Here is a 22,841-nt window from a genome sequence, read left to right as displayed (position 1 = left end):
ATGACATTCCTGCCTGCCGTACTGGATTCTTTACAAAATTATGTGAGCAGCTAGTGTATTTAACCCAACATTGCCCCCTCAGGATGTCAAATGTGTGATCACTGTTTCTGATAGCCCTGAAGTATGTTCCCAGTGTTGCCATGGGAACATCTGTAGTGTGGATCCCTAGTTGAACAGGAATGTGATCCTACAGGAATCAGTGACATTCAAAGATGTGGCTGTGGACTTCACCCAGGAAGAATGGCACCACGTGGACCCTGCTCAGAGACGCTTGTACAGGGATGTGATGCTGGAGAACTATAGCCACCTGGTTTCTCTTGGTAAGGACTGAGTCAGTATCTTGCCTACTGGCAGGTTTTTTCTTTCTGAGGTGCTAAGATTGTGGGGCTCGTAGATCAGGTGGCCATGAGCAGGGTTGCCTCACAATTAGAGCTTCTTCTTCTCTTTCGGACTCAGCTTTATAGTTCCCTGAGCCTGCTCTTTAGGTAAAGTTCTTTCTTTTGCAGAACCGGAAGTAGGTCATTTGGTTGCATGACTCCTCAAGTTGCACCTTTTTTTTCCCTTCAGAGTTCCTGAAGATCAAGGACTAGTACTGACTTGTAGGAGGGGTCTTTGTCCACTTGCACAAACAACCAAATCTTGTGTATTTACCCATGAGCAGGGTATCAAGTTTCCAAGCCAGAGGTGATCTTCAAATTGGAACAAGGAGAAGAGCCATGGATATCAGAGGGAGAAATCCAGAGACCTTTCTGTCCAGGTAAATGAGGGGGAATGAGGCATGCAGGAATCTGGGCGCACAGTGGCACAGCTGGGGCAGGGCAGAGCGCAGAGCACCTTCATATTGGCGCCTTGGGAACTCCTAGACCTGCAGAGGAGACGGAGCCATCTCCCTTCTCCAATAGGGTGTTCCTGCTGCTGGCAGGTCTCAGAGGAAAATGTACCCCTTTGTCCTACAAAGAATACCATTCATATACTGTGACCCGATTGCTGGATTTTCTCCTCTGGTGTCTTCCGTCTCCCATCATGATTAGCAATCCATTTTCTTATTCATTGAGACATTAATTGAACTCTCATGTCCTCTTGTTTTGTCTTTCTGCTTTTACAGTTGGTGGCCCCAGACTTGTAGGCAGTACCCATGGCTTTGATTGTCCCATCTTTTCATAACTTGCCTTCAGACTTCTTTTCCTCACCACACTCCTGCACCACCTCTCTGGAGAAGAGTACCACCTTCCTTCCATCCTGTTTTCATGCCAGTGTGCTTCATTGCCTCTCCACGGTTCCTGGAGTATCATCCTTTCCTGATCTCCGGGCTTACTAAGTACTTTGTAGCTTTAGGTCTTTGACTTTGCTTGGTTTTCTCCCTAAGCGAGAGGGAGATGCTCCTCCTCCCTTTTTCTTTCTGTATTACCCCCAAACAAGGGTGGTAGTTACAGAGCTTTATTCTATACTTTGGACCTAGAAATAATCCTTACTTGTACCCTGGTCATTTTTTTCTCTTCTCGTAGGACCCATCCTTGTGGAAGTCCCATGCAATTAAATACCTAAAATCTAAATTAATCATCTTTCATCGCCAGCCAGCACATTTTGCTACCTTGCCCATTACTCGTTTCTCCCTTTGCCCATTAGAAACCACTGAATCTCTAATCCCTCAGTACAAACAGCCCAGTCAGTTTAGACTTCTTGCAGTTCAGGTTAGCTTCCTCTCAAACTAGGCCCCACTTGGAGATTACTACAATTCCCAGTTGAAATTGATCAGTCTTTTCTTTAATAAGCAATATTGGATTTTTAAAATCATAGCTTTTTTGAGATATAATTTAAATGCCATAAAATTCACCTTTTTAAAGTGTACAGTTTCGTGGTGCTTAAGATATTTACTGAGTTGTGCAACCATCACCATTATCTAACTACAGAAAATTTCAACACCCCAAAAGAAGCCCCATACCCATTAGCAGCCACTCTCCATTCCCCCCAACTCCTGCACCCATTAATCTTTATCAATGGATTACCATTTCTGGATATTTTATGTAAATGGAATAATATAATATGTAGCCTTTTGTGATTGGCTTCTTTCACTTAGCATAATATTTTCAGGGTTCATTCATGTTGTAGCATGTATTAGTACCTTCATACTTTGTATTGCTGAGTAATACTCCATTGTATGGACAAACCACCTTTTGTTTATCTACTCATCACTTGGTGGACCATATTGGATTTTAATGCTCTATCTTCATAAACCACTTACCTCTGACAAAACCTTGCTGTTACTCCCTATACCCTGTTATAGGAAATAAAACTCCCCCTCGACTTACAGGGCCCCTATCATATCTTCCAGGATTCTCTTTCTGTTCCCACTAAAACAAGTTCCACTTGGGTTGAACTTTTTAATGTTTTCTGTAAGTAATGTACAGTTTCCCTAGTCAGGTGATATTCTCTACCTATCCAGAGCTTTCTATTCCTTAAGTTCAAGGTGTCTGTTCGATTCATGAACTTACTATGTGTTTATGTATTTATTTCTTCCTTCCCTGAGCACAAATTCCATTTATATCATCTTTACTGCCCAAGCTCAGATTTTAAAAATATACCATCTGATGGTTTTCCTTTTTTATCAAAAAATTGATTCTTATTTCTAAGACTTCAGGCTCTTGGAGAAAGAGTCTATTGTATTATCTATGAGCACATAAAAAGCAGTCAGGAATTACTTGATTGTTTTTTCATGTGATTGGGGAGAGAACTTTCTCATTCATTCATGTCAGCATTTCTTGAATATCCCTCTGAGAAGTATTCTAGAAGAAATACAAAGCATTTTCTGTCATTTAGAAAATTAGAATTGAGTCTTGTTCCAGGATAAGGAATTTTGAGGCTTAGGGTCCCTTGATTGTTGCTTTTTTTCTCCTGACACTTTATGAATATTTTCAAATGTATAGGAAGTTGAAAAAACTATACAGTGAACACCATATACCTACCACCAAGATGTTACAGTTGTTAAAATATTATTACGTTTGCTTTATCACATATTCATCTATCCCTTCTATCAATCTTTTATTGAAATCTGTCATACTTTTTGATGCATTTCCAACTAAGTTGCCAACACAAGTACATTTCACTCCTATATTCCTGTGTATCATTAACCAGAGTTCAATATTTATGGGGCTTTTTCCAAGAAAGACATGCATACAGTAAGATATACAGCTCTTCTAAGGACCAGCCAGTTGATTTTGACAAATGCACTCACCCATCTAACCCAAATTCATTTCAACATAGAACATGTCCATCACCTCAGAGCCCTCCTTCTCCTTAGTTTTTAAAAGTTACCGTTTTTAGAGGCTCCTGGTGTCTCAGTCATTAGGCAGCTCCCTCGGCTCAGATCATGATCCCAGGGTCCTGGGATCGAGCCCCACATCAGGCTCCCTGATCGATAGGAAGTTGGCTTCTCCCTCCCCCAGTCCCTCTAATTGTAGTTCCCTCTCTTGCTGTGTCTCTCTCTGTCAAATAAATAAATAAAATCTTAAAAAAAAAAAAAAAGAAAAGAAAAGAAACCTAGAAACTAATTGCCTGGTATTAGTATTTTGAGGTTAAATATGGGTTTGGTTTTGGGTTTTTTGAGATTTTATTTATTTATTTGATAGCACCAGCGAGCATAAGCAGGGGAAGGGGCAGAGGTAGAGGAAAAAGCAGACTCCCCACTGAGCAAGGAGCCCGATGTGGGACTTGATCCCAGGACCCTGGGATCATGACCTGAGCCAAAGGCAGATACTTAATAACTGAGCCACCGGCACCCTGAAACAGCAGTTTAGAGATCAATTTATTAGACTAAGTAAAATCCTTTTTGCTCAAGAGAGGTGATTATTGTAGAACCAGAACTCCAATAGGCTAAAACCTTAGCCCTAATTATAAAGGCAATGATGATTTGCCTCCTAAAATAGGACTTTATCTCAGCTTTTAAAGTATAGCAGTTGGTCTCCAAGTATGTCAAAGGATGATTTCCATTACATCAATTGCTGTGGATTTTCTCTCTAGGATTTGAAGATTTGGAGCCTCAGAGGAGACTTTAAAGAAATTGTGAATTGGCTGTATTAGGAAGACAGATTTGGGGATGATGTGTAAAATGGGCAGGAAGCATGAAGAACATACAGGATCTTGCAAGACAGACCATGGTTTTATTCCATTTGTGTCTGTGCTAAACATTCTCATGCTCACTTATTCCCTTACTTCCTAACCAGTCCTCCTAGAGGGGCTTCCTCATTCTAGACTTACCATACCCTCTGGCTCAGTGGTCTGCGCTGTCACTTCTCCATTCTCTTCCTTTCCTTCATTGTGGGTCTTCTCTCCAAACTATAGGACTAATTGCAAAACAGAATCATGTATAGTTTATATTTCTTTCATTTCCCCATTCCTGCTGTAGTAGTCTGTTTCAGCAGGAGGGAATAGGGGACTTTTGTACTTTGAATTTTTTTTTCAGACTGGAAGACGAGGCCTGAAGCCAAATCATCACATCTGCAAGAGAGCATCTCTACAGGATCCCGTAGCACAGATGGCCTTTCACATGCCACTTTCCAAAGCACTTGGGATGTTGGTAGCCAGTTTGAGAGGCACCAGGAAAACTGGAAAAGGTACTTGGGGCCAGATGCATCCAACCAGAAGAAAATAATCACGCCAGAAGAAAACTTCCAGCAAAATAAATTTGGTGAAAACTCTAGATTGAACACAGTCCTAGTTACACAACTAAACATTCCTTCAAGGCCTAATGAATGTGATACACTTGGAAGCAATTTGGGACACACTTCAGATATAATTAATCAGAATAACATCCTTGCGAAAAAGAAACCTTATAAATGTGACAAATGTAGAAAAGCCTTTATTCATAGATCATCGCTTACTAAACATGAGAAAACTCATAAAGGAGAGGGAGCTTTCCCCAATGGTACAGATCAGGGTATTTATCCTGGAAAGAAACACCATGAATGTACTGACTGTGGGAAAACCTTCCTCTGGAAGACACAACTTACTGAGCATCAGAGAATTCACACTGGGGAGAAGCCCTTTGAATGTAATGTGTGTGGGAAGGCCTTCAGGCATAGCTCATCCCTTGGTCAGCATGAGAATGCTCACACGGGAGAGAAGCCTTACCAGTGCAGTCTCTGTGGGAAAGCCTTCCAGCGCAGCTCTTCCCTTGTTCAACACCAGAGAATTCACACTGGAGAGAAACCCTATCGATGCAATTTATGTGGGAGATCTTTTAGGCATGGCACGTCCCTCACTCAGCATGAGGTCACACATAGTGGAGAGAAACCCTTCCAGTGTAAGGAATGTGGGAAAGCCTTTAGTCGATGTTCTTCCCTCGTCCAGCATGAAAGGACTCATACGGGAGAGAAACCTTTTGAATGTAGCATATGTGGGAGGGCTTTCGGTCAGAGTCCATCCCTTTATAAACATATGAGGATTCATAAGAGAGGCAAACCTTACCAAAGCAATAACTATAGCATAGATTTCAAGCACAGCTCATCTCTTACTCAAGATGAAAGCACCGTCGCTGAAGTGAAATCCTATCATTGTAATGACTGTGGGGAAGACTTCAGCCTCATTACTGACTTTACTGATCATCAGAGGATCCATTCCGGACAGAACCCCTATGAATGTGAGCAGAACTTTAGTCAACAACCTGTTTCTCATCCTGGAGAGAAACCCTATCAGTGTAATGTATGTGGAAAAGCTTTCAAAAGGAGTACAAGCTTCATAGAGCATCACAGAATTCACACTGGAGAAAAACCCTATGAATGTAACGAATGTGGAGAAGCCTTCAGTCGGCGCTCGTCACTTACTCAGCACGAGAGAACCCACACTGGAGAGAAACCCTATGAATGTATTGACTGTGGGAAAGCCTTCAGTCAGAGTTCATCCCTCATTCAGCACGAGAGAACGCATACTGGAGAAAAACCCTACGAGTGTCATGAATGTGGGCGAGCCTTTAGGAAGAAAACCAATCTTCACGATCATCAGAGAATTCATACCGGAGAAAAACCCTATGCGTGTAAGGAATGTGGGAAAAACTTCAGTAGGAGTTCAGCACTAACTAAACACCAGAGAATCCATGCACGAAATAAACTGTAGAAGCCCTGATATTAAGGAATGTGCAGAAAATTTTAGCTAAAATATTGTTCTTATTTAGTATCTGAGAATTCTTACTGGAGAGGAAGCTTGAGAATGTGAGGGCTCTGTGTGTGTGTGTGTGTGTGTGTGTGTGTCTGTATGTGTGTGTGTGTGAGAGAGAAGAGAGAGCTCTGTGCTAGTGAAAAAAAAATTTTTTTTTAATAAATAGAAACCAGATTCTCAAATCTGATTATAGACTTTTGTAAAAACAACTACAAACATCATATATAACCAATTGGAAAGGATATGCCTATGTATTGGACTTTATAAAGCTTTTGAATATATGTATGCAGGAGATCATCAACTTTGAACAGTTTGACCTGTAACTCTGTGTTTACAACCTTTTTTAATAAAGCTCCTGCAGTAATGACCAAAACTTACTTTTAAAATTGCTTGACACCTGCATTCAACTGCAGCTCTTACATTAAATTCGCCATGGAAACCAATTCCATCTCCTGGAATCCAACATTCGAAGAATGAGATCAGCTGGTCCAACCACTTCATTGTACAGATGAAGAAACCAAAAGCCAAAGATGTGAAGTGGTTTGCACAGTGTGATACAGCTTATAATGGCAAAGCTGGGTGGAGAAAGCAGGTCTCCTGGATCTTTGGCCCTATGGTCTAGCCACTGAAAAGGTATTTGGGAATTCAGAGGGCTTTATGTAAATTTTAAAATAAATCAGATGCACAAACTAATGAGCACTCGGATACTCTAGGAATTCATAAAAGCATAAGAGGCAGCAAAATACAGAGGCAGATTTGTCACAGACATATTCAGAACAGCTTGTTGGAAGCTTACATACCAAAATGTTAACAAAAACTGTGAATAGTTCAACTGCTGGTGACTTTTTTTCCTTTTCCCAAGTGTAATATTTATACTTTACACTATCATATGTCAGTTTCATAGACCAGTTAAGTCCTCTTACTGTGTTTTGTTTTGTTTTGTTTTTTTAATCACACTCCCATGAGAAAGCGCTGCCCCAAGCTTCCTATTATTAAACCAATGGGAAAACAGCACAAAACTAAAGAGGAAAAAATTTCCCCAAGTTAATTTTACTGTGGAGAAATATAAATATAATTACCCATTGTCATAAAATCTTGTCTTTAAATCAGTTTTGAGAACCGATGTGATGACCCATTTTGTGTGCCAAGGAAATAGTTCATTATGAAAAATTCAACTTCTTTAGTTCTATGCTGCTCTTCCATCAGTAAGGCATGATGAGATCAGCATCAGTAGCCCAACCCAATCCCAGTGTTCTCTCATGCCTCCCATGGATTATCCTAAAGGTGTCAAATTTATCTCCAGATAAATTTGGAAGCAACTGTGGACCTTGACCCCTTTGACACAACAGCCTTTCCCAAGTAAATTTTCCCACCCTGATGAATCCTGGAGAGGAATGATATGGGTGATGTTGATGGTAAACGTTTCCTATTGCCTTCTTTGCATGCCAAGTAGCAGGATCCATTATCCTTGTCTCATCCTGGACAACAGGAGGTAGCTCCCAAATAGTCTTCATAATTTTTTGCAGGAAGAATGTGCATGGGGGCTGAAAGGTGTGATGTCTAGCCCAGTAGTCCATCACAAATGGAACAAGATGGGAATCTGCCCTTCCAAGACTTTAACCATGCAAAAATACCTGGTTTGTGGTGTTCCATGCTTAACACACACACACACGGTGCCAAGACCCTGTGTTGTCTGATACATTGTTTGACAATGGGTAATTCTATACAGACTCCTGCCCCCCCCCCCCCCGTGGCTATCATGCTTATCAAGAATAATTTGCTGCTGAGTATTTGGGGATTCCCCTAGTGGGCTATTTGCAAGAATGACATAAATTGTAACCTAGTTGAGTGCTATCCTACTTCTTTGGAAGTTTGTAAAGACTTAGGTCCAGAAGACTCAAAGAAAACCGCTGGCATTTGTGTGGAACTTGGCCTAGATCCAACCAGTCTCTGAATCTCAGCACATCAGCATTGACAGAGAAGGAGCCCAGAGTGTCCGTGGTATGTGTGGTTGATTGAACAGAGGATTTTCTAGTTCCAGCAATCAGGCACATGCACTTAGGAATACCCAGCTTCCTAAGCAACATGAAATGGATCCTTGTAACATCATTGTATTATTTCAATAAATAGCCTTCTAAGTTGAATGGATGTCAGTTTGTCTGTTTCAGTTTTCAGAACATGGCTAAGATTAAAGTATGGTGCATCCAGGAGGAGGGATTAACTGCTAAACTCATCACGGTCAGGTGAGTTAATAATAGCTACCATTTATTCATGCTTACTACTAGAAAGAAATCATCTGAAATATTTTGTAGCCGTCATTTCATTTAATCCTTACAATTCCTTGTTCTAGGTCTTATGGTGGCTCTTGTCTCTGCCCACCTTTTTTCTCCCTCTTTTTCTTGTAACATTTCTGCTGTACTGACCCCAGGAACTAAGTCAACATCCCTGGGGCTTAATGATAGTTCTAGGGGCAAGTATGTGACCTAATTGAGCCAGAGTCCTTTGCCAGAAAATGTTCGAAATAGATTTGGCAGGGACACTTTAATTTTCTGTTGCTAGACTGGAAAGGTGAAGGCCTAAAACTGCCTAGAGTCCAGTTCCTTACCAGAAAGGAAAGGTCCGTTGGAGGAGGAGATGCAGCCAACACGTTGGTGTTCTCATTGCTAATCCTGAGGTCCTTGGACCTGGCTCAATTTCTGAAACTCTTCCTCGGGTTCAGCGGACTCTCCACTGTGGTCCAGTTTACTCCTTTTTGATTAAGCTAATTTGTCAGATTTCTGTTGTTTATATTAGAGAAACGTAATACATGTCTCCTCATTTTCTAATGGGAAATAAGAAATACTTTACCTCTCTGTGGCCTGGGAAGACAGGACAGTGTATGCCTGACAGTGGGCCTGGTTTTTTCTTGAAATGAAATGAAAATGTCACGTCAGGTTCTGCTGCCCTACCTTCACCTAATTGATCACCCTCTTTTACTTTCTCATAGTTTACCGTTAATGTGCTTTACATTACCACGGTTTGTATTTGTGATTATTTGGGTTTCTCCCCACTCTCACCTGAAACCAGATCGTGATTTCCAGGAAAGCAGGGTCTCTGTCTCTTGATAATTTCTTTGTTCCCCTGCTTATCAGAATGCCAGTCACAGGGTAGGTACTTAAGGTAATCTTGCTAAGTGAGTGATGGAGTAGAGATCTGTTAGACAAAGCAGACTGGCTTATAAATGAAAGGGTGCTTGATCCTGAAGCCAGAATTTTGCCAATGAAGGCAATAAGATGCTATTTCATACCCATTAGGGTGGCAAAAATTTCGAAGTCTGTCTGGCAGGGGGGAAATGAGAACTTGGGTACACTGCTGGTGAGAGGATAAATTGGTATAATTATTTTGAGGAGTAATTTGGCAATATGCAGTTAGAGTGAAGCTAAGCACATATCATGGTCTAAGCACATATGGTCCAGCAATTCCACTTCTAGATCTATACGCTGGACTAGAAATTCTCCTGTGTGAGCACAAAGACACGCACAAGGATGCTTATTGCTGCAGTGTCTGAAGGAGTAACGAGATGGACACAGCATAGATGTCTGTCAGTTAAGTGAAAGGGCTAATGTGGCATATTCTTATAATTTAATGCAATACATATTGAAATGAAAGAACCAGAGCATCTCACCAAAAAAAGAAGAAAAAAAACCATTCTAGTTCTGCCTATACCACTCCTGTCCCCGTGTGGCTAGCTGTGGCTGCAGAAAAACAGAGCTGCAGTGAGCAGCCCCACTTTAAATTCCTGACTGCTAACCTCAAGCATCTGTTTGCCTAGTGCATTGTCCCAGTCTCGTAGGTGCCAGCCTCCTGAACTATAGTTTTATAGCTTCTCTCCTCAGCCTCCAGCATTTTACCCAGTCCTCAGCTGGTGACCTGCTTTCCTAGTTAACTGAGAAAAATTAAAGCAGCCAGAAGATATCTCTAGCCCAGGATTCCAGACCCATGTCTCTGTGTTCTTCCTGTTCTTCCTGTTAGTATTGGTGATACCTGGTTCCCTTATCTAAGGCCAACTTCTCTTGCATTAGATCCCATCCTTAAACTAGGACATCATTCCTACGAGTGTCCTCTCCTCTGCATCTTTTTTTTTTCTTGTCTATTGAATCATTCCAGTAGCATAATTGTAGTTTTTCTCATCTTAAACGTATGTATTTGTAAATAGATGTCCTGCATCCCCCTCCGCCTGCCATTCCATTTCTTGCTTCACTTAGGAATATTCCTGTGCTTATTGTCTCCACTTCCTCTCCTTCTGTTCTCTCTCTCTCTCTCTTTTTTTTAAGATTTTATTTATTTATTTGACAGACAGAGATCCCAAGCAGGCAGAGAGGCAGGCCGAGAGAGGGGAAGGGAAGCAGGCTCCCTGTTGAGCAGAGAGCCCGATGTGGGGCTCGATCCCAGGATCCTGGGATCACGACCTGAGCCGAAGACAGAGGCCTTAACCCACTGAGCCACCCAGGTGCTCCTCCTTCTGTTTTCTCTTGCACCCCTCCTAGTCAGGCCTTTATTTCCGTTCTTGCTGAAGGACACTGAGGCACTCCCTGTGGCTAAATGTACTTTTTTTCAGTCCTTTTACTTGACCTTTCGGCATTATTCGGTACAATTCATCACTTCTCACCCTTGACACCTTTTTTTTCACTTGGCTTCTGGGCTATCATGCTTTTCCTTGTACTTTATTGACAGCTACTTCTCCCAGGTTTTGTTTTGTTTTGTTTTGTTTTTTCCTTTATTTCTTTACTCTAGACATGAAAATTCTTCTAAGGCTCAATCTTTAAACTTATTTTTTTTCTATGGTCAGCCCTCATTGTGGCCGTCACCCTGTCTCATGACTTTAAATATCTACTTGCTGGCAACTTCAAAGATTGTATCTCTAGCCCAGGATTCCAGACCCATGTAATCGACTGCATATGTGACTTCTCTGCTTGCATGCCTAACATATCTTGAATTTAATGTGTCCAAAGATGAACTAATTCATGGTATCTCCCTTCCACCCCGGTCATAATCATATTCTTCCCCCAGTCCTTTCCTTCTGGGAAATGAACCCCATTTTTCCAGTTGCTCAGGCCATAACCCTGAGAACTGTCCTGGATTCTTTTGCTCCTCACTTCCCAGCTTCAGTAAGTCCTGTCGGCTAACTATCAGGATGAATGTGGATAATCATTTCTTGTTCCCTCTGCCACCCTCGCCCAAGTCCCCATCATCAGTCATCTCTGCTCCACATATTTGCAACAGCCTCCTAATTGGTTTCTCTGCTTCCATCCTCGCCTCCCTGTGGCTGCAGTTCAGCAGCTAGAGTGATGCTTTAATACCCTGAGATCGTGTCATTCATCTGCTCAAAGTCCTGAAATAGCTTTCCATTTCACTGAAGAACAGCTAAAGTAAAAGCCCTACATAGTATCGCTACCACCTGCTGCCCTGTATTATCTCTCTGACTCCCCAGCTCTTCCTTCTCACTGCCCTGGGCCCACTGACCTCTCTGCTGCAGTAACTTACACACACAACAAGCTCGTATTTTTGCTGTTCCCTTTGGTGGAGTCCATTTGCCCTAGATGACACACAGTCTAGTCCCTCATCTCTTGCAAATCTATGCCCACGATTTTGCTAACAGCCCTTTTTGTTGACTACCCTATCAAAATAGCCTGCCTCTTCCATGGCACACCTCATCACTCTTCTCAGCTTCATTTTTTTCTGTAATACCACCACCTAAATATTTTACTTGTTTATTGTATGTCCTCTGGAAGGTAGTAAGCTACGGAAGAGTAGGGATCTGGGGGGAGGCCACTTTACTGAAGCATAACATAGAGAAAAATGCACAAATAGCAAGTGAACAGCTTGGTGACGCAGGGCAGCGATGTTTGTATCTTAGTGCTAGGTCCTCGGCATGGGAGTAAATGTGTGGTAAATGGTTGCACTGGCTGTACATGTATTACTAAGGCTAACATTGAAAATAAAGTTGAGGGATACATAAAGTGTGATATAACTTTTTAAAAATCTATTAATACCTAGTTTTAATAAACACATAAGAAGTAAAAGTAGGAAAGCCTTGAAAGACAGCTTCAGAGTGGTGGTTTCCTCTGGAGTTACAGGGGAGACTGGTAGGAAGGAATAAAAGAAAGCTTAAACTGTCATTTTATTTCTCTTTTTTAATAGCAGATATGGGAAAACATTAACATTTGTTAAGAGAGGATGTTGCATAGATATCTGTCTTATGTGCATCTCTGAATGTTCAAACTCTTTTACAGTTAAAGTCGGCCTCCTTGCTCTTATTGGGTCTCTCAGCCCACAAAGCCACCTGCTTGGTTTCCCTCATGGCAGGAGTGTGTTTGACCTGAACATCCAGCATGCCCAAAGAATTTAGGAGAGGGAAAATAGGCATTCATTTTCTCAAGGGTGAGAAACTGATCTAAGCCTAAGAATGAAGGAAAGGGTCTTGGCACTGTCAAGATCAAGCAAAGTCATTGCCACTCCCTATAAATATTTCTTTAGGGGGGTGCGTGGGTGGCTCAGTTGGTTAAGCAGCTGCCTTCGGCTCAGGTCATGATCCCAGCACCCTGGGATCGAGTCCCACATGGGGCTCCTTGCTCGGCAGGGAGCCTGCTTCTCCCTCTGCCTCTGCCTGCCATTCTGTCTGCTTGTGCTCTCTCTCCCTCTCTCTCTCTGACAAATAAATAAATAAATAAATAATCTTTAAAAAAAAATTTCTTTAGGGACCACTTAAAAAGAAGTGGGGGGGGGAGCACCTGGGTGGCTCAGTCGTTAAGTGTCTCCCTTTGGCTCAGGTCATGATCCCAGGGTCCTGAGTTTGAGCGTCGCATCAGGTTCCCTGCTCTGCTGAAAGCCTGCTTCTCCCTCTGCCACTCTTCCTGCTTCTGTTCCCTCTCTCATTGTCTCTCTGTCAAATAAATGAAATCTTTAAAAGTAAAAAAAGGGGGCACCTGGGTGGCTCAGTGGGTTAAAGCCTCTGCTTTCAGCTCAGGTCATGATCCCGGGGTCCTGGGATCAAGCCCCTGCTCAGCAGGGAACCTCCTTCCCCTCCTTCTCTCATCCTGCCTCTCTGCCTACTTGTGATCTCTGTCTGTCAAGTAAATAAATAAAAATCTTTAAAAAAAAAAAAAGTTAAAAAGGGGGGAGGGGAGGAGCAGAAGACTTCTGTAGGAGATACAGAACCCAAGTGATTATTTGCAAGAATTGATGGAAGTAGAAAACTGATTTTTGCTAAGAAATTTCAGCGAAAACCCTGTAATTTTGGAAAAAACACTTTTTGGGACACATTTTTTGATGAAAATTTTAATGGATAAAAGAGCCGAGAAATTTGGACCTAAAATATACATGGTATTTTGCTGTGCTAAGAACAGATGAGTATTAATTATAATAATTAATGGGGTTTTGTTTTACTGTGTGCATTAAGAAACTAGCAATTAACAATTGTTCTTGAATTTTAATGCTTGTTTTCAGAAGTTATCACAGGATTTTGACAGGAGCTTTTCTGTTGGTTAGAGTTGCTGATAAAACCCCAAAAGCAAAATCTCAGTGTTCCCTGCATTTTAAAGGGTACCATGAGGCCTGGACACCCTGTCCAGGAGTATCTAGGAGGTGTAAGATTTACAGAACCTCTTGTTCTTGGGCCTCCACTGACAGGTTAGCATATAGCAAGGTTCAGATCCAGAGGGGAGGGGCCTTACAGTCCTGGGATGAGGCCCCTGCCCTCGTCACAGGACTAGGGGACTCAGGTAATGAGAGAATAAGTGGAGATATTGGGGCATCTGAAATTACTGGAGCTTGGTTTGTGCTCTCCAGCGAAACTCCAGGCCCTGTTCTTCTTGGGAGAGTTTTCCATGTACCCCTGGAAAGTGTATATGCGTGGTAAGGGGGTGGGGAGGAACCAAACACAGGTAGGGGCCTGAAACTGATGATTTCTGAAGGAGAGGCAGCTGCTGCTAGAGTAGCTCCTACCAGGAGTACATGAAGCCCGGGATTTGTATTGTGTCTAGGAAGCAAGAAATAGGACTCTGTTTTCTTTGTTGCCAAAGATCACAAGACAGGATTTCAGCAGATCCCGAAGAGCGTGACCAGGTGATGGGTCAAAACCAAGACCCATCTGGACCCATCCCAAGCTGGAGCGGCACTGGAAAATCGGAAAAACCTCTACTCTGTGCCTGAGGCTCCCAGAAAAAGGAGGATAGGGTGGCAGGAGCCATAAGGTTGCGTCCCAGTGATTACTAGGTGATGACCCACCTGGAGAAGGGTTAAAGGCGAGAACTGCATGGGGCCAAAGAGAAAGGAGACCGCCCAGTTGTGAATGAACTGGGGTAAAGCTGCCAGACAGCCACGCGTCTCCCAGGGAGGGGACTCCTGTCGGGCAAGCCACCGGGCCCTTAACAGGACCAAACTGGAGGACCCGCACCTTCCTTTTCCTTCACTCTCCCCTGACCCACGTGCGGGAAGAGCCGCCAGGGCGATCTGAGAATAAGGTATGAGTTTGGAGTTTTAAAGTGGTCTAGACGAAGTTTCTGTATCGGTAAGTAAGCACAAATTTGCTTTCCCTCAAGTTTAGGGATCCTATTGGGGGATCTGACAGCGTCGCGGGGTGAGATGACGTCTTGGTGACACCACACAGGTTAGAAGGATTTATACCACCAAATTTCGAATAACAGGAGGACATGGTAGGCTTTTTTTTTTTTTTTTTTTAATTCACTTGACCGAGAGAGCACAAATAGACAGAGTGGCAGGCAGAGGGAGAAGCAGGCTACCGGCTGAGCAGAGAGCCCCCATGTGGGGCTCGATTCCAGAACCCTGGGACCACAACCGTAGCCAAGGCAGACGCTTAACCAACTGAGCCACCCAGACGCCTCTGGGTGTGCCCTTTTAAAGAGGCGTTAAAGGAAGCCCATTTACATCACCCCCACAATTCAGGAGCGTTAGGTGGGAAGCGTGGTCCACTAGCCCTTGAACCCCTGGCCTCTGAGAGCCCGGGTGGCGCGGGGGATTGGAGACTACATTACCCGAAAGCCTTGGGGGCGGCGCACTTCCGCCTCCGTAGCGGACATCTTCCGTCGCTACCTCCGGCCCTCAAGGGGGAGAAGTGGGCCTGCGCCGCTGGCTCGGGCAGTCCCAGATTGCATGGGCTTGGGCACAGCGGTCCGTGTACGGAGTGCAGAGGATCAAGAGCATGAGTGGTTGTGCGAACTGCGCCCAGCGTCCGACTGCCAGGGCCAGGCCACCCACCTCCCGTGGCCGGTGTCCCACGGCCAGAACATCGCAGGCCGGCCCCGCCGGTCTTCTCCCGCGCTTTGCCCCATAGTTGGGCACTGCCGTCTCCTATCATGTGACAGGATATCCTACCCGACAAAATGGGGGTAAATTGAATCAAATGAGACTGTCTAGGTAAGTGGAGAAACTCCAGGTAACCATCTCTTATCTTTCTGAAAAAGTCTGGCTTTTCCTGAGGAAGCGTGTTTCTACTCCACTGAAACAAGGTCCTGAAACCAGAGACACCATCTCTTCCGCCCCCTTTCTGCTCCCTTATTCTAGATAGGAGCGGTCCCGTGCAGGAAAGCTGGAGTGAAAATGATGAAGCCTTAAGTGAAGGACCACACTCCCAGTAATAGTGGTCTAGGTAATTAGGGCAACTCTTTCATAGAATATAAGCTAAGCTGGTTGGAATGTTTTGAAATGACAGCCTTCCAAAGAGCTAACAAGAGAGTGAAGAATTAGGACTTAAACTCTGGGAGAAGCAAGAGACTGAGTTCATTAAACCTGTCACTCAAACTGCTTTTGCCTGAAGGCATGTGCTGATGGGAAGTGACACCTGAGAATCCCAGCTGTAAGTCTGGTGGACTTGCAACCAAGTATACTTGGATATATATTACATATATATATTATATATTATTATATATGTATGTTTATGCTTATGTATATGTGTATATAGGGGTACAAGTATAGGGCACCTGGATGGCTCAGTTAAGCACCTGACTCTTAAATTTGGCTCAGGTCATGATCTCAGTGTTGTGAGATCGAGCCCCACATCAGGCTCTGTGCTGGGTGTGGAGCCTGCTTAAGAGTCTCTCTCTCTTTCTCCCTCTGCCCCTCTTCTGCTCTCTCTCTCTCTCAACAAAAGTATAAAAGTGCTGAAACCTGGGAGTTTGATAATCACCCCACATTTGAACAGAGAACACCAAAATGAAGGTACCCTCAAGAAAATGTTGAATTGGAGGTAAACCCTAGCGTAGACATGTATCCCAAATTCAGGTTATCTTGGAGGTGTAAGGAAACTGAGCCTTCAGTATGGACCATCTAATGGTGTGCCCAGGTGTTGACAAAAGCAAATGAAAATACAGTACCTTATAGAAATACCTTAGGGAAAGGTATTGTTATCTTAGACATCAGAGTGTTCACACACACCTCTTTTCTTAGTAACTTCGAGCACATTCTCAAAAATAACCAGATAAACAAGGAAGTAAGGCATCGTGAAAAAACATGAAGAGATAACAGAAAACAAATACGCAAAAATTCCAGATTCTAGATTTATCAGAAAGAGTATAAAATAGCAATTTTTGTAATTTTTACAGAGAGAAAAAAACAAGTTAGAAAATATCTATAAAACCAAGAAAGCTTAAGAAGTTGACATAATCAGATTTGTAAAAGTAACCAAACAACATTAAAAAATAGCTAATTAGGGGCGCCTGGGTGGCTCAGTGGGTTAAGCCGCTGCCTTCGGCTCAGGTCATGATCTCAGGGTCCTGGGATCGAGTCCCGCATCGGGCTCTCTGCTCAGCAGGGAGCCTGCTTCCTCCTCTCTCTCTCTCTGCCTGCCTCTCTGCCTACTTGTGATCTCTCTCTGTCAAATAAATAAATAAAATCTTTAAAAAAAAAATAGCTAATTAAAAATAAGAAAACTGTGTTTTAATAGCAAATTACCAAAAGAATTAATCAGCTGGAGTATAGATAAGAATTGTGTAGAAACTCACGGGCAGAGACAGTGAGATGAAGAGACAGAAGAGGCAGAAACATGACTAAAACACATGAAATCATTGGTCAGGAAAGTCTAACATAATTTGGATTCCCAGAGAAAAATAAAGAAAAACTATAAGAAATATTTGGAGAATTAATGACTTAGAGTTTTCCAGAACTGATGAAAGACATACCACGCTTACAGATTCAAAAAGCCCAATGAAACTCAAAGAGCATAAAAGATAAGTCCAAAACTTTATACATCCTGGTGAAACAGTAGAATATAAAGGGTAAGTAACATCTTAAAAGCAATTAGACAAAAAGATCAATTAACTTCAGAGAAGTAACATTGGACTTCCCAAATAGCGTTAGTGGAAGCCACATGAATGAGGAACGATATCTTCATTGTACTTAAAAGAAAATATGTGCCTACCTAGAGCTCTGTACAACAAAAGTCATTCAGGAATGGAGACACAAGTCCCTTTTATACAAACAGGAAATTTTGTACAAACAGGAATTTCATCATGAGTAGACTCTAACTAAGGAAAGGAAATTCTAAATGCTGTGTTTCATATGAAAGATAAATAATCCCAGATGGATGGTCAGAGACACAAAGATAAAAAAAAGCTCAAAGAAAGTGGCCAAATGTGAATAAACTAAATGGTTAACTGTACAAAACAACAATATTATTTAAAAGCTTTTAAACATAGAGAATTAAAATCCAAGACACTGATGCTTCCATTGCTAGCTATAACAGAATAGCTTGTCATAAACTAACATTTCTAATAGAAATAGCTAGAAGAGCTGGGTAAAATACACACACACACACACACACACACACACACACACATAGATAAAATAAAAAGCAAAATAAATAAAAAGTCTCCAAAGCACTGGAGAGCTCCCAAAGGAGCCAGGAATGAGGATCCAAGCAAGATACCAAAGAGAAGGGAAGCTCATTGAGATAAGCCCAACACTCTCCATGCCCCTCTGGGAGAGTTGACAGGACCTACTCACATCATTGTAAAATGACTGAAAAACAAAAGACTAGGAAATATTAAAAGCAGCAAAAGGAAAAAAAATACATTTTACATTTGCAGAGAAAATACTGGAAGAATGGTCAAAACAAAACGCCACAGGTACCTAGCAAGCTAATGGAGAGAACTAAATAAATATTAATTCAGAAGGTGAGAAAGAACTTGCCAAGAGCCTCCTGAACACCCACAAGTGCAGCAAATCCAGCTGAGGAGTCACCGTGGGCAATTTGACTCTTGGTTGAGCAGTCACTGGAGGGTTGAAATTTCATCTTTGACCTGGGATTGAACCAGAGGGTAATGGGCTGGATGCCATCTCTAGCCCAGAGAAATCCCAGAATGCCACAGCCACAAACACCCTGCCTCACCAGCTCCAACCTAACCTAGAAGCAGTTCTTCAGCTTCTGGAAAGAGGTGGCTTTCACCTACTGCACTTCTGCCCAAAAATAGTCCCTGTGTCCTCCAGAGTGGGTGGCCAGGGACTGAGCCAGAGGCAGGGAGAGAAAAGCACTCCTTTGCCTCCCCTCTTAGTGTGTGACGTTCCCCAGAAGCTGACAGGTCGGTGGCATTTCCTGGTGCGTGGATCCAATTCAGAGGTGGGGGTGACTTCACCGAGCAGAACAGCAGTGGTAAGTCTGCCAAGAAACTTGTGGCCTTGGGGCCCTTCCATGGGACAAAGCAGCTTCCATATTGGGAGCTTCATGAACCACCTGTAGGCCCTGTGGGATTCTGCATATTCTCCTCCACCTGCACAGTCTCTGTCATCTGCCGCTGAGGTCCTTGAAGAGGCATGTAGGGCTCAAAAGGAGATGATGACCTCTGTGCTGATGAGTCAGCAGCTGGAGACCCAGGAGCGTATGTCGGGGAGAGGGTCGGGGTGAGGGAGGTGGGAAGTAAAAAGCTGGAGCTGGAGAAAAAGGACCCTAAGGGTCAGAAGGAGAGCAAGAAGGGATGGGGAGAGGCGGACAAGGAACAGAGGGGTTGGAACCAGAAAAGCACCCCCAGGGAACCCTTCCTGGGTGCTCCGGGGTGTTCAGTTAAGGGGGGGGGTCTCGAGCACACTACAGGAACCCTCTCGACTCCATGCCCACCCCTCCTACCTTTAGCAGGCCAAATCAGCTGGCAGGAAGGACATTTTTGGTTCTTTTCCCCTTTCAAGTTATTTTCCAATTTCACAACACAAACACTTTGCGGGGTGGGGATTAAGAAACCACATCCCTGACATTGCTCAACCCGTCTGGATGTGTCTAATTCACACTACCTGTTACTTCAAGGAGAGATGAGTGGGAAAACTGTCCCCACACCAGGCTCCTCATTCCACTATGCCTCAAACACAAGTGAGTGTTAGGACTAGGGAAATATAAATTCATTTTTTAAAAATATTTTTATTTATTTATTTGACAGAGACACAGCAAGAGAAGGAACACAAGTGGGGGGAGTAGGAGAGGGAGAAGCAGGCTTCCCGCTAAGCAGGGAGCCTGATGTTGGGACTCAGTCCCAGGGCTGGGGATCACAACCTGAGCCAAAGGCAGACACTTAACCGCCCAGGCACCTCATAAATTCATTTTTTTAAAATGTCACGGAATGCACAGGAGATTTGGTCATTGTGTAGGACAGTGGTTTTCAAATTTGAACATATGTGAGAATCTCTTGCAGCACTGGTTGAAACAGATTTTGGGGCCCCAGCCTGCTGTTTTCTTTTTCAGCATGTCTGATCTGGAGCATTTGCAGTTCTAAAAGGTTCCCAGATGATGCTGACCCTGCTGGTTCAGGGACGACACTTTGAGTACTATTAATCTAGGTTATCAGAAATACAGCTACTTTTAGGGATGCTCTGTTTTGTTTTTTCAAGCATTCCCCTCCACTTTATTCAGACTCTTAGCCATTTTTTCTAGCCTTCTCCCTTCCTCAGATATGTCCAAACTGCATCTCATGGAGGATGTAGACCAAAATAATAAGAATAACAAGAATGAAAATGATACTCCAGACCCTTAAATAGAACAAACTGGTAGTTGCCAGAGGGGAGAGGGGGATGGGGAAAACAGATAATGAGGATTAAGAGATACAAACTTCCAGTTATAAAATAAGTCAGGGAGGGGCACGTGGGTGGCTCAGTTGATTGAGTGTCTGCCTTTGGCTCAGATCATGTTCCTGGGTCGTGGGATGGAGCCCCGTGGGGAGTTCCCTGCTCCGTTTGGAGCCTGCTTCTCCACCTCCCCCTGCCTGCCGCTTCCCCTGCTCATGCTCTCTCTCTCAAATAAATAAAATCTTAAAAATAAGTTGGGGAAATGAAAACTACAGTATAAAGAATATAGTGGATAATATTGTAATAATGTTACAGGTGACTACACTAATGGAGGTTAGCACAGAATCAATGTGTTGTACACCTGAAAACTAATAAAACATTGTAACATTGTCAATTAAATTTCAATAAAAAAGTGATACTCAAACTCAACATATTGTATACATTATGGAAAGCTAAAGTATGCCACTAATACCTTAATAAAGTGTGTTTTTTTAAATGAAATAAGACCTTGTGCCTGTCATTTTTCTACAAAATTTCTACAAGTATCTTGCTTGACTACTTAAGCTGAAAAGAAAACAAGTGTGTTGAGAGGGGGCGCGGTGCTGGTCTGGACCTGAGAGTGTGCTCCAGACCCAGCCTCAGCAGCCGTGTAGTGCCGGTGACTTCATGGTGAGCTCTAGACCTGGTTTCTTGAGATGGCCCCTTTACCCTGGGGTCTTGCCCAAGTAAGAAGGGTGTATCTCTGACCACGGACCAGTAGGCCCAAGTCTGGAGTCTTCCTAAGAAGTCCTGTGCAGCAGCAGGCTTGGGTCGCACTGGAAGGAGGGAGAGGTTAGGTGTTGAGGCAAGAGGACAGGGGACTTCTGTAGAATTGGAGAGGGGAATCCCAGAGCCCCTCAGGGCAGCTGCTCTGCACAGGCCCCAAGCTTGGCAGTGAGGGTTGGTTGGAGATGGTGGTCAAATGGCATTCTCTGAAAGTCAGATTGAATCACCAGAATTTTAATCCATGTCTAAAATGCAACTTCTGGGGCATCTGGGTGGCTCAGTTGGTTAAGCAACCAACTATTGATTTCAGCTCAGGTCATGATCTCAGGATCATGAGGTCAGCCCCAAGAAGGGCTCCGCTCTGGGGCGAAGCCTCCTTGAGATTCTCTCTTTCGCTCTCCCTTTGCTCCTCCCCTGCTCTATAAATAAGTAGATAGATAGAAAGACAGATAGAAAGGAAGGAAGAAAGAAGGAGTCACCTGGATGGCTCAGTTAAGTGTCTGACTCTTGGTTTTGGCTTGGGTCATGACGGCAGGGTTGTAAGATTCAGCCCTACATGGGGCCCTGCGCTCAACACTGAGTCTGCTTGAGATTCCCCCTTTCCCTTCCCGCATCCCAGTAAAAATATAAATACAGTAAGTCTTAAAAAAAAAAAAAAGATAAAATGCTACTCCTTTTCTGAATTTCTGAGAATTGGCAGTGCCCTATTTTACTTTTCTTCAAAGCAAATGTTCAGCCAAGCCTTAAATTAGGACTTACCACTGTGTTACCTCTGCTAGCATGTTGCATTGACAATGTTTATATGTCCTTAAACTATCCTATTCTCCCCCAGAAGTGGTTAGTTACTCAAGTTTTTTTTTTTTTCCGCTGACGATCTTAAACCATTTTCCTTGTTGAGGATCTCATTTTCTGTAATACATTTTTTGTAAATAGATGTGTTCTTTGTAATTTTTTTTTAAAGATTTTATTTATTTATTTGACAGAGAGAGATCACAAGTAGGCAGAGAGGCAGGCAGAGAGAGAGTGAGGAGGAAGCAGGCTCCCTGCCAAGCAGAGAGCCCGATGGGGGACTCGATCCCAGAACCCTGAGATCATGACCTGAGCCGAAGGCAGCGGCTTAACCCACTGAGCCACCCAGGCGCCCATGTTCTTTGTAATTTTTTTTAAAAGATTTTATTTATTTATTTATTTGACAGAGAGATCACAAGTAGGCAGAGAGGAAAGGGGAAGCAGGCTCCCTGCTGAGCAGAGAGCCGGATGATGTGGGGCTCGATCCCAAGACCCTGAGATCATGACCTGAGCTGAAGGCAGAGGCTTAACCCACGGAGCCACCCAGGTGCCCCTGTTCTTTCATTTTTTTCATGTTTCAAGGTAATAGCATTGTTTTATATTCCTCTGTGCTGCACACTCAGGTCTTAGCTCAGGGTCCTACACCTAGCAAGTGCTCAAAAGATTTATGAACAGAGCTAATGGGCAATTCCAAGTCTCCCCGATGCCTTCCCAGTCAGTATTCTTTGCTCTCTCGAGTGACCTGGGATACATTTTTTAGTACTCTTCTGTACCTCATTTTTTTTTCTCTGTACCTCAATTTAAAATGGGCACATTCCTAGAGCCTACCCCCTAAGGTTGTTGTGGACTAAATGAGTTAACTTTTTGAATAGCATGTGGCTCATAACACTGTAGATGTGTCTTGCTACTATTTTGTTGTAATTAATCATCACATCATCATCATCATTGGAAGCAACTGGGGTGTATCGGACCTGAGTTAGAAAATGTGACACTAGGGGCGCCGGGGTGACTCAGTCGTTAAGCATCTGCCTTCGGCTCAGGTCATGATCCCGGGGTCTTGGGATTGAGTCTTGCATTGGGTTCCCTGATCAGTGGGG

General features: G+C 43.3%; 2 protein-coding genes across 13 annotated transcripts in view; both read left to right on the top strand.

Moving 5' to 3' along the window:
• The window catches only part of ZFP90 (ZFP90 zinc finger protein), a 96,721-nt gene extending 88,427 nt beyond the window's left edge, over window positions 1–8,294 (top strand). For all 9 annotated transcript variants that reach the window (XM_082711720.1, XM_082711713.1, XM_082711714.1 and 6 more), the window contains 3 exons: window positions 194–320; window positions 662–757; window positions 4,460–8,294. In XM_082711720.1, coding sequence (XP_082567846.1) covers window positions 287–320; window positions 662–757; window positions 4,460–6,108 — 1,779 coding nt within the window. In that variant the 5' untranslated portion in view covers window positions 194–286 and the 3' untranslated portion in view covers window positions 6,109–8,294. The remainder of the gene's footprint in view (window positions 1–193; window positions 321–661; window positions 758–4,459) is intronic.
• Window positions 8,295–15,237: 6,943 nt separating this feature from the next.
• Window positions 15,238–22,841, top strand: part of CDH3 (cadherin 3) — a 107,857-nt gene continuing 100,253 nt past the window's right edge. For 3 of the 4 annotated variants that reach the window (XM_082711692.1, XM_082711690.1, XM_082711689.1), the window contains exon 1: window positions 15,238–15,564. The gene's annotated coding sequence lies outside the window, so the exon portion shown is untranslated. Of the gene's footprint in view, window positions 15,565–18,695; window positions 18,794–22,841 lie in introns of all 4 variants that reach the window. The other variant, XM_082711691.1, reaches the window with a different exon arrangement.

This window comes from Mustela nivalis, assembly GCF_964662115.1.
Source record: "Mustela nivalis genome assembly, chromosome: 18".
In the NCBI taxonomy this organism is placed as follows: Eukaryota; Metazoa; Chordata; class Mammalia; order Carnivora; family Mustelidae; genus Mustela; species Mustela nivalis.
The sequence above is the reverse complement of the archived record's forward strand: the minus strand, read 5'-3'. Positions and strand labels throughout refer to the sequence as shown.